Source organism: Nerophis ophidion, linkage group LG01, assembly GCF_033978795.1.
Source record: "Nerophis ophidion isolate RoL-2023_Sa linkage group LG01, RoL_Noph_v1.0, whole genome shotgun sequence".
Taxonomy (NCBI): domain Eukaryota; kingdom Metazoa; phylum Chordata; class Actinopteri; order Syngnathiformes; family Syngnathidae; genus Nerophis; species Nerophis ophidion.
In genome coordinates, this window is record NC_084611.1 from 2,340,763 (window position 1) to 2,352,038 (window position 11,276).

Consider the following 11,276-nt stretch of genomic DNA (forward strand, 5'->3'; position numbering starts at 1 on the left):
GTGTACTTTTGAGATGAACATTGTGTTGTATGATGTCATCTTTAAGGGCCTGCTGAGGTCTCCTGTGTACTTTTGAAATGAACATTGTGTTGAATTATGTCATCTTTAAGGGCCTGCTGAGGTCTCCTGTGTACTTTTGAGATGAACATTGTGTTGCATGATGTCATCTTTAAGGGCCCGCAGGTCTCCTGTGTACTTTTGAAATGAACATTGTGTTGCATGATGTCATCTTTAAGGGCCTGCAGAGGTCTCCTGTGTACTTTTGAGATGAACATTGTGTTGCATGATGTCATCTTTAAGGGCCTGCTGAGGTCTCCTGTGTACTTTTGAGATGAACATTGTGTTGCGTGATGTCATCTTTAAGGGCCTGCAGAGGTCTCCTGTGTACTTTTGAAATGAACATTGTGTTGCATGATGTCATCTTTAAGGGCCTGCTGAGGTCTCCTGTGTACTTTTGAGATGAACATTGTGTTGCATGATGTCATCTTTAAGGGCCTGCAGAGGTCTCCTGTGTACTTTTTAAATGAATATTGTTTTGCATGATGTCATCTTTAAGGGCCTGCAGGGGTCTCCTGTGTACTTTTGAGATGAACATTGTGTTGCATGATGTCATCTTTAAGGGCCTGCTGAGGTCTCCTGTGTACTTTTGAGATGAACATTGTGTTGCGTGATGTCATCTTTAAGGGCCTGCAGAGGTCTCCTGTGTACTTTTGAAATGAACATTGTGTTGCATGATGTCATCTTTAAGGGCCTGCTGAGGTCTCCTGTGTACTTTTGAGATGAACATTGTGTTGCATGATGTCATCTTTAAGGGCCTGCAGAGGTCTCCTGTGTACTTTTTAAATGAATATTGTTTTGCATGATGTCATCTTTAAGGGCCTGCAGGGGTCTCCTGTGTACTTTTGAGATGAACATTGCGTGATGTCATCTTTAAGGGCCTGCTGAGGTCTCCTGTGTACTTTTGAAATGAACATCGCGTGATGTCATCTTTAAGGGCCTGCACAGGTCTCCTGTGTACTTTTGAGATGAACATTGCATGATGTCATCTTTAAGGGCCTGCAGAGGTCTCCTGTGTACTTTTGAGATGAACATTGTGTTGCATGATGTCATCTTTAAGGGCCTGCTGAGGTCTCCTGTGTACTTTTGAGATGAACATTGTGTTGCATGATGTCATCTTTAAGGGCCTGCTGAGGTCTCCTGTGTACTTTTGAAATGAACATTGTGTTGAATTATGTCATCTTTAAGGGCCTGCTGAGGTCTCCTGTGTACTTTTGAGATGAACATTGTGTTGCATGATGTCATCTTTAAGGGCCCGCAGGTCTCCTGTGTACTTTTGAAATGAACATTGTGTTGCATGATGTCATCTTTAAGGGCCTGCAGAGGTCTCCTGTGTACTTTTGAGATGAACATTGTGTTGCATGATGTCATCTTTAAGGGCCTGCTGAGGTCTCCTGTGTACTTTTTAAATGAACATTGTGTTGCATGATGTCATCTTTAAGGGCCTGCTGAGGTCTCCTGTGTACTTTTGAGATGAACATTGTGTTGTATGATGTCATCTTTAAGGGCCTGCTGAGGTCTCCTGTGTACTTTTGAAATGAACATTGTGTTGAATTATGTCATCTTTAAGGGCCTGCTGAGGTCTCCTGTGTACTTTTGAGATGAACATTGTGTTGCATGATGTCATCTTTAAGGGCCCGCAGGTCTCCTGTGTACTTTTGAAATGAACATTGTGTTGCATGATGTCATCTTTAAGGGCCTGCAGAGGTCTCCTGTGTACTTTTGAGATGAACATTGTGTTGCATGATGTCATCTTTAAGGGCCTGCTGAGGTCTCCTGTGTACTTTTGAGATGAACATTGTGTTGCGTGATGTCATCTTTAAGGGCCTGCAGAGGTCTCCTGTGTACTTTTGAAATGAACATTGTGTTGCATGATGTCATCTTTAAGGGCCTGCTGAGGTCTCCTGTGTACTTTTGAGATGAACATTGTGTTGCATGATGTCATCTTTAAGGGCCTGCAGAGGTCTCCTGTGTACTTTTTAAATGAATATTGTTTTGCATGATGTCATCTTTAAGGGCCTGCAGGGGTCTCCTGTGTACTTTTGAGATGAACATTGTGTTGCATGATGTCATCTTTAAGGGCCTGCTGAGGTCTCCTGTGTACTTTTGAGATGAACATTGTGTTGCGTGATGTCATCTTTAAGGGCCTGCAGAGGTCTCCTGTGTACTTTTGAAATGAACATTGTGTTGCATGATGTCATCTTTAAGGGCCTGCTGAGGTCTCCTGTGTACTTTTGAGATGAACATTGTGTTGCATGATGTCATCTTTAAGGGCCTGCAGAGGTCTCCTGTGTACTTTTTAAATGAATATTGTTTTGCATGATGTCATCTTTAAGGGCCTGCAGGGGTCTCCTGTGTACTTTTGAGATGAACATTGCGTGATGTCATCTTTAAGGGCCTGCTGAGGTCTCCTGTGTACTTTTGAAATGAACATCGCGTGATGTCATCTTTAAGGGCCTGCACAGGTCTCCTGTGTACTTTTGAGATGAACATTGCATGATGTCATCTTTAAGGGCCTGCAGAGGTCTCCTGTGTACTTTTGAGATGAACATTGTGTTGCATGATGTCATCTTTAAGGGCCTGCTGAGGTCTCCTGTGTACTTTTGAGATGAACATTGTGTTGCATGATGTCATCTTTAAGGGCCTGCTGAGGTCTCCTGTGTACTTTTGAAATGAACATTGTGTTGAATTATGTCATCTTTAAGGGCCTGCTGAGGTCTCCTGTGTACTTTTGAGATGAACATTGTGTTGCATGATGTCATCTTTAAGGGCCTGCAGAGGTCTCCTGTGTACTTTTGAGATGAACATTGTGTTGCATGATGTCATCTTTAAGGGCCTGCTGAGGTCTCCTGTGTACTTTTTAAATGAACATTGTGTTGCATGATGTCATCTTTAAGGGCCTGCTGAGGTCTCCTGTGTACTTTTGAGATGAACATTGTGTTGTATGATGTCATCTTTAAGGGCCTGCTGAGGTCTCCTGTGTACTTTTGAAATGAACATTGTGTTGAATTATGTCATCTTTAAGGGCCTGCTGAGGTCTCCTGTGTACTTTTGAGATGAACATTGTGTTGCATGATGTCATCTTTAAGGGCCCGCAGGTCTCCTGTGTACTTTTGAAATGAACATTGTGTTGCATGATGTCATCTTTAAGGGCCTGCAGAGGTCTCCTGTGTACTTTTGAGATGAACATTGTGTTGCATGATGTCATCTTTAAGGGCCTGCTGAGGTCTCCTGTGTACTTTTGAGATGAACATTGTGTTGCGTGATGTCATCTTTAAGGGCCTGCAGAGGTCTCCTGTGTACTTTTGAAATGAACATTGTGTTGCATGATGTCATCTTTAAGGGCCTGCTGAGGTCTCCTGTGTACTTTTGAGATGAACATTGTGTTGCATGATGTCATCTTTAAGGGCCTGCAGAGGTCTCCTGTGTACTTTTTAAATGAATATTGTTTTGCATGATGTCATCTTTAAGGGCCTGCAGGGGTCTCCTGTGTACTTTTGAGATGAACATTGTGTTGCATGATGTCATCTTTAAGGGCCTGCTGAGGTCTCCTGTGTACTTTTGAGATGAACATTGTGTTGCGTGATGTCATCTTTAAGGGCCTGCAGAGGTCTCCTGTGTACTTTTGAAATGAACATTGTGTTGCATGATGTCATCTTTAAGGGCCTGCTGAGGTCTCCTGTGTACTTTTGAGATGAACATTGTGTTGCATGATGTCATCTTTAAGGGCCTGCAGAGGTCTCCTGTGTACTTTTTAAATGAATATTGTTTTGCATGATGTCATCTTTAAGGGCCTGCAGGGGTCTCCTGTGTACTTTTGAGATGAACATTGCGTGATGTCATCTTTAAGGGCCTGCTGAGGTCTCCTGTGTACTTTTGAAATGAACATCGCGTGATGTCATCTTTAAGGGCCTGCACAGGTCTCCTGTGTACTTTTGAGATGAACATTGCATGATGTCATCTTTAAGGGCCTGCAGAGGTCTCCTGTGTACTTTTGAGATGAACATTGTGTTGCATGATGTCATCTTTAAGGGCCTGCTGAGGTCTCCTGTGTACTTTTGAGATGAACATTGTGTTGCATGATGTCATCTTTAAGGGCCTGCTGAGGTCTCCTGTGTACTTTTGAAATGAACATTGTGTTGAATTATGTCATCTTTAAGGGCCTGCTGAGGTCTCCTGTGTACTTTTGAGATGAACATTGTGTTGCATGATGTCATCTTTAAGGGCCCGCAGGTCTCCTGTGTACTTTTGAAATGAACATTGTGTTGCATGATGTCATCTTTAAGGGCCTGCAGAGGTCTCCTGTGTACTTTTGAGATGAACATTGTGTTGCATGATGTCATCTTTAAGGGCCTGCTGAGGTCTCCTGTGTACTTTTTAAATGAACATTGTGTTGCATGATGTCATCTTTAAGGGCCTGCTGAGGTCTCCTGTGTACTTTTGAGATGAACATTGTGTTGTATGATGTCATCTTTAAGGGCCTGCTGAGGTCTCCTGTGTACTTTTGAAATGAACATTGTGTTGAATTATGTCATCTTTAAGGGCCTGCTGAGGTCTCCTGTGTACTTTTGAGATGAACATTGTGTTGCATGATGTCATCTTTAAGGGCCCGCAGGTCTCCTGTGTACTTTTGAAATGAACATTGTGTTGCATGATGTCATCTTTAAGGGCCTGCAGAGGTCTCCTGTGTACTTTTGAGATGAACATTGTGTTGCATGATGTCATCTTTAAGGGCCTGCTGAGGTCTCCTGTGTACTTTTGAGATGAACATTGTGTTGCGTGATGTCATCTTTAAGGGCCTGCAGAGGTCTCCTGTGTACTTTTGAAATGAACATTGTGTTGCATGATGTCATCTTTAAGGGCCTGCTGAGGTCTCCTGTGTACTTTTGAGATGAACATTGTGTTGCATGATGTCATCTTTAAGGGCCTGCAGAGGTCTCCTGTGTACTTTTTAAATGAATATTGTTTTGCATGATGTCATCTTTAAGGGCCTGCAGGGGTCTCCTGTGTACTTTTGAGATGAACATTGTGTTGCATGATGTCATCTTTAAGGGCCTGCTGAGGTCTCCTGTGTACTTTTGAGATGAACATTGTGTTGCGTGATGTCATCTTTAAGGGCCTGCAGAGGTCTCCTGTGTACTTTTGAAATGAACATTGTGTTGCATGATGTCATCTTTAAGGGCCTGCTGAGGTCTCCTGTGTACTTTTGAGATGAACATTGTGTTGCATGATGTCATCTTTAAGGGCCTGCAGAGGTCTCCTGTGTACTTTTTAAATGAATATTGTTTTGCATGATGTCATCTTTAAGGGCCTGCAGGGGTCTCCTGTGTACTTTTGAGATGAACATTGCGTGATGTCATCTTTAAGGGCCTGCTGAGGTCTCCTGTGTACTTTTGAAATGAACATCGCGTGATGTCATCTTTAAGGGCCTGCACAGGTCTCCTGTGTACTTTTGAGATGAACATTGCATGATGTCATCTTTAAGGGCCTGCAGAGGTCTCCTGTGTACTTTTGAGATGAACATTGTGTTGCATGATGTCATCTTTAAGGGCCTGCTGAGGTCTCCTGTGTACTTTTGAGATGAACATTGTGTTGCATGATGTCATCTTTAAGGGCCTGCTGAGGTCTCCTGTGTACTTTTGAAATGAACATTGTGTTGAATTATGTCATCTTTAAGGGCCTGCTGAGGTCTCCTGTGTACTTTTGAGATGAACATTGTGTTGCATGATGTCATCTTTAAGGGCCCGCAGGTCTCCTGTGTACTTTTGAAATGAACATTGTGTTGCATGATGTCATCTTTAAGGGCCTGCAGAGGTCTCCTGTGTACTTTTGAGATGAACATTGTGTTGCATGATGTCATCTTTAAGGGCCTGCTGAGGTCTCCTGTGTACTTTTTAAATGAACATTGTGTTGCATGATGTCATCTTTAAGGGCCTGCTGAGGTCTCCTGTGTACTTTTGAGATGAACATTGTGTTGTATGATGTCATCTTTAAGGGCCTGCTGAGGTCTCCTGTGTACTTTTGAAATGAACATTGTGTTGAATTATGTCATCTTTAAGGGCCTGCTGAGGTCTCCTGTGTACTTTTGAGATGAACATTGTGTTGCATGATGTCATCTTTAAGGGCCCGCAGGTCTCCTGTGTACTTTTGAAATGAACATTGTGTTGCATGATGTCATCTTTAAGGGCCTGCAGAGGTCTCCTGTGTACTTTTGAGATGAACATTGTGTTGCATGATGTCATCTTTAAGGGCCTGCTGAGGTCTCCTGTGTACTTTTGAGATGAACATTGTGTTGCGTGATGTCATCTTTAAGGGCCTGCAGAGGTCTCCTGTGTACTTTTGAAATGAACATTGTGTTGCATGATGTCATCTTTAAGGGCCTGCTGAGGTCTCCTGTGTACTTTTGAGATGAACATTGTGTTGCATGATGTCATCTTTAAGGGCCTGCAGAGGTCTCCTGTGTACTTTTTAAATGAATATTGTTTTGCATGATGTCATCTTTAAGGGCCTGCAGGGGTCTCCTGTGTACTTTTGAGATGAACATTGTGTTGCATGATGTCATCTTTAAGGGCCTGCTGAGGTCTCCTGTGTACTTTTGAGATGAACATTGTGTTGCGTGATGTCATCTTTAAGGGCCTGCAGAGGTCTCCTGTGTACTTTTGAAATGAACATTGTGTTGCATGATGTCATCTTTAAGGGCCTGCTGAGGTCTCCTGTGTACTTTTGAGATGAACATTGTGTTGCATGATGTCATCTTTAAGGGCCTGCAGAGGTCTCCTGTGTACTTTTTAAATGAATATTGTTTTGCATGATGTCATCTTTAAGGGCCTGCAGGGGTCTCCTGTGTACTTTTGAGATGAACATTGCGTGATGTCATCTTTAAGGGCCTGCTGAGGTCTCCTGTGTACTTTTGAAATGAACATCGCGTGATGTCATCTTTAAGGGCCTGCACAGGTCTCCTGTGTACTTTTGAGATGAACATTGCATGATGTCATCTTTAAGGGCCTGCAGAGGTCTCCTGTGTACTTTTGAGATGAACATTGTGTTGCATGATGTCATCTTTAAGGGCCTGCTGAGGTCTCCTGTGTACTTTTGAGATGAACATTGTGTTGCATGATGTCATCTTTAAGGGCCTGCTGAGGTCTCCTGTGTACTTTTGAAATGAACATTGTGTTGAATTATGTCATCTTTAAGGGCCTGCTGAGGTCTCCTGTGTACTTTTGAGATGAACATTGTGTTGCATGATGTCATCTTTAAGGGCCCGCAGGTCTCCTGTGTACTTTTGAAATGAACATTGTGTTGCATGATGTCATCTTTAAGGGCCTGCAGAGGTCTCCTGTGTACTTTTGAGATGAACATTGTGTTGCATGATGTCATCTTTAAGGGCCTGCTGAGGTCTCCTGTGTACTTTTTAAATGAACATTGTGTTGCATGATGTCATCTTTAAGGGCCTGCTGAGGTCTCCTGTGTACTTTTGAGATGAACATTGTGTTGTATGATGTCATCTTTAAGGGCCTGCTGAGGTCTCCTGTGTACTTTTGAAATGAACATTGTGTTGAATTATGTCATCTTTAAGGGCCTGCTGAGGTCTCCTGTGTACTTTTGAGATGAACATTGTGTTGCATGATGTCATCTTTAAGGGCCCGCAGGTCTCCTGTGTACTTTTGAAATGAACATTGTGTTGCATGATGTCATCTTTAAGGGCCTGCAGAGGTCTCCTGTGTACTTTTTAAATGAATATTGTTTTGCATGATGTCATCTTTAAGGGCCTGCAGGGGTCTCCTGTGTACTTTTGAGATGAACATTGCGTGATGTCATCTTTAAGGGCCTGCTGAGGTCTCCTGTGTACTTTTGAAATGAACATCGCGTGATGTCATCTTTAAGGGCCTGCACAGGTCTCCTGTGTACTTTTGAGATGAACATTGCATGATGTCATCTTTAAGGGCCTGCAGAGGTCTCCTGTGTACTTTTGAGATGAACATTGTGTTGCATGATGTCATCTTTAAGGGCCTGCGGGTCTCCTGTGTACTTTTTAAATGAACATTGTGTTGCGTGATGTCATCTTTAAGGGCCCGCACAGGCCTCCTTCCCCCTGCTGGCTCAGAAGCTAACATGCAGCACCAGGGGGCGCCCAGCAAAGGTTAAAGGTCAGACTTTATTCGGACACACAACTACACACGTGACATCTTCACAACACTAGCATGCTAGGCTAACACCTGTCGTGCTAACGTGCTTTGTGGGCGGGGTCACAGCACCATGGCGGGGATGTGGTGCACCAGCGAGGCGGGATGAGACACCGCCACCAGCTGCGGCGGGTGGGAAGAGGGGGAGTGGTCTTCGTGGAGGCCGCAGGCCCCGCCCACCACCAGCACCGCCCTGGCGGAGGCGGCGGCGGCGGGCCGGTGCCTGGCGCTCTTCTGATGGGCCCGCAGGCCCGCCAGCTGCGAGTAGGCGGACTGGCAGACGTGACACTTGTAGGGCCGCTCGCCCGTGTGCAGACGCACGTGGTTGCGCAGCGTGGACGACTGGCTGAAGCGGCGGTTGCAGAAGCGGCAGACGAAGGGCTTGTCCAGCGTGTGGATGCGCATGTGCGAGCGCAGGTTGCTGCGGGAGTTGAAGCCGCGGTGGCAGATGACGCAGCGCATGCGGCCCACGCTCGCCGACGCCGCCGCCGCTGCCGAGGACGCGGCGGAGGAGGCGGAGCCCTCGCAGGGGTGGAAGTCATCTGCGGAGGAAGCGGCACATGCCGGTTAGCATGAGCCTATGCTAACGTGGCTAAGGCGTGCTCACCGTTCTTGCTCTTCTTGCCCGGCTGCTCCTCGTCTCCGCCCGGGATGCCCGGGATGCCCAGGAAGGTGTTGTGGGAGTTGCCGTACCACACCAGCAGCTCCTGGTCCGGGGGGATGGTCTGAGGAGGGGAGGGGCCACAGTGTCAGACCGCCACGGGGACGCCCAGGTGGACTCCAGGGTCTCACCTCCACCGCCTTGTAGAAGATGGCACTGCCCACCTGGACCACCTCCAGGTTCTGCTCGTGCTCGTTCCGCGCACACTTGATGTAAGTCATCCAGCTGCGCTGCTCCTCCTGGCTGGCGTCCACGAAGAAGCGCACGCCCCCGTCCTCGTTGAACACCTGGCACACGCCCGCGTCACCTCACCTGTGTGTGTGTGTGTGTGTGTGTGTGTGTGTGTGTTGTGGTACCTCCCACATCAGGTTGTTGTTCTTGAAGACGTCCACGTGCTCCGGAGACACCAGGCGCCCCGTGAAGGGACCCATCTCTGTGCCCGCCTTGATCCACGTCTTGGAGAAGATCCCCAGACCCTCGCCTCAAAACACACACACACACACACACACACACACACACACACGCACACACACACACACACACACACACGCACACACACACACATACACACACACGCACACACACACACACACACATACACACACACGCACGTGTCTTTATTCAAGTGTACTTGTGTGTATATAGTGTGTGTATAAATGCATTTATACAAGTAAACTTGTGTGTGTGTAAGTGCCTTTATATAAGTGTACTTGTGTGTATAAGTGCCTTTATATAAGTGTACTTGTGTATATAAGTGCCTTTATACAAGTGTACTTGTGTGTATAAGTGCCTTTATACAAGTGTACTTGTGTGTATAAATGCATTTATACAAGTAAACTTGTGTGTGTATAAGTGCCTTTATACAAGTGTACTTGTGTGTATAAGTGCCTTTATACAAGTAAACTTGTGTGTGTGTAAGTGCCTTTATATAAGTGTACTTGTGTATATAAGTGCCTTTATACAAGTGTACTTGTGTGTATAAATGCATTTATACAAGTAAACTTGTGTGTGTATAAGTGCCTTTATACAAGTGTACTTGTGTGTATAAGTGCCTTTATACAAGTGTACTTGTGTGTATAAATGCATTTATACAAGTAAACTTGTGTGTGTATAAGTGCCTTTATATAAGTGTACTTGTGTATATAAGTGCCTTTATACAAGTGTACTTGTGTGTATAAATGCATTTATACAAGTAAACTTGTGTGTGTATAAGTGCCTTTATACAAGTGTACTTGTGTGTATAAGTGCCTTTATACAAGTGTACTTGTGTGTATAAATGCATTTATACAAGTAAACTTGTGTGTGTATAAGTGCCTTTATATAAGTGTACTTGTGTATATAAGTGCCTTTATACAAGTGTACTTGTGTGTATAAATGCATTTATACAAGTAAACTTGTGTGTGTATAAGTGCCTTTATACAAGTAAACTTGTGTGTGTGTAAGTGCCTTTATATAAGTGTACTTGTGTATATAAGTGCCTTTATACAAGTGTACTTGTGTGTATAAATGCATTTATACAAGTAAACTTGTGTGTGTATAAGTGCCTTTATACAAGTGTACTTGTGTGTATAAATGCATTTATACAAGTAAACTTGTGTGTGTATAAGTGCCTTTATACAAGTGTACTTGTGTGTATAAGTGCCTTTATATAAGTGTACTTGTGTATATAAGTGCCTTTATACAAGTGTACTTGTGTGTATAAATGCATTTATACAAGTAAACTTGTGTGTGTATAAGTGCCTTTATACAAGTGTACTTGTGTGTATAAGTGCCTTTATACAAGTAAACTTGTGTGTGTGTAAGTGCCTTTATATAAGTGTACTTGTGTATATAAGTGCCTTTATACAAGTGTACTTGTGTGTATAAATGCATTTATACAAGTAAACTTGTGTGTGTATAAGTGCCTTTATACAAGTGTACTTGTGTGTATAAATGCATTTATACAAGTAAACTTGTGTGTGTATAAGTGCCTTTATACAAGTGTACTTGTGTGTATAAATGCATTTATACAAGTAAACTTGTGTGTGTGTAAGTGCCTTTATATAAGTGTACTTGTGTGTATAAGTGCCTTTATACAAGTGTACTTGTGTATATAAGTGCCTTTATACAAGTGTACTTGTGTATATAAGTGCCTTTATACAAGTGTACTTGTGTGTATAAGTGCCTTTATACAAGTGTACTTGTGTGTATAACTGCCTTTATACAAGTAAACTTGTGTGTGTGTAAGTGCCTTTATACAAGTGTACTTGTGTATATAAGTGCCTTTATACAAGTGTACTTGTGTGTATAAGTGCCTTTATACAAGTGTACTTGTGTGTATAAGTGCCTTTATACAAGTGTACTTGTGTGTATAAGTGCCTTTATACAAGTGTACT

The 11,276-nt window shown here is 43.7% G+C and overlaps 1 protein-coding gene across 1 annotated transcript in view; it reads right to left on the reverse strand.

The window, feature by feature from the left end:
* Positions 1-8,210: 8,210 nt before the first annotated feature.
* LOC133563245 (PR domain zinc finger protein 12-like) overlaps positions 8,211-11,276 on the reverse strand; it is a 7,612-nt gene continuing 4,546 nt past the window's right edge. The window contains exons 3-6 of the mRNA XM_061917305.1: positions 9,258-9,382; positions 9,033-9,188; positions 8,848-8,965; positions 8,211-8,782 (exon numbers count right to left, since the gene is read on the reverse strand). Of these exons, the coding sequence (XP_061773289.1) occupies positions 8,304-8,782; positions 8,848-8,965; positions 9,033-9,188; positions 9,258-9,382 (878 nt within the window). The 3' untranslated portion in view covers positions 8,211-8,303. The remainder of the gene's footprint in view (positions 8,783-8,847; positions 8,966-9,032; positions 9,189-9,257; positions 9,383-11,276) is intronic.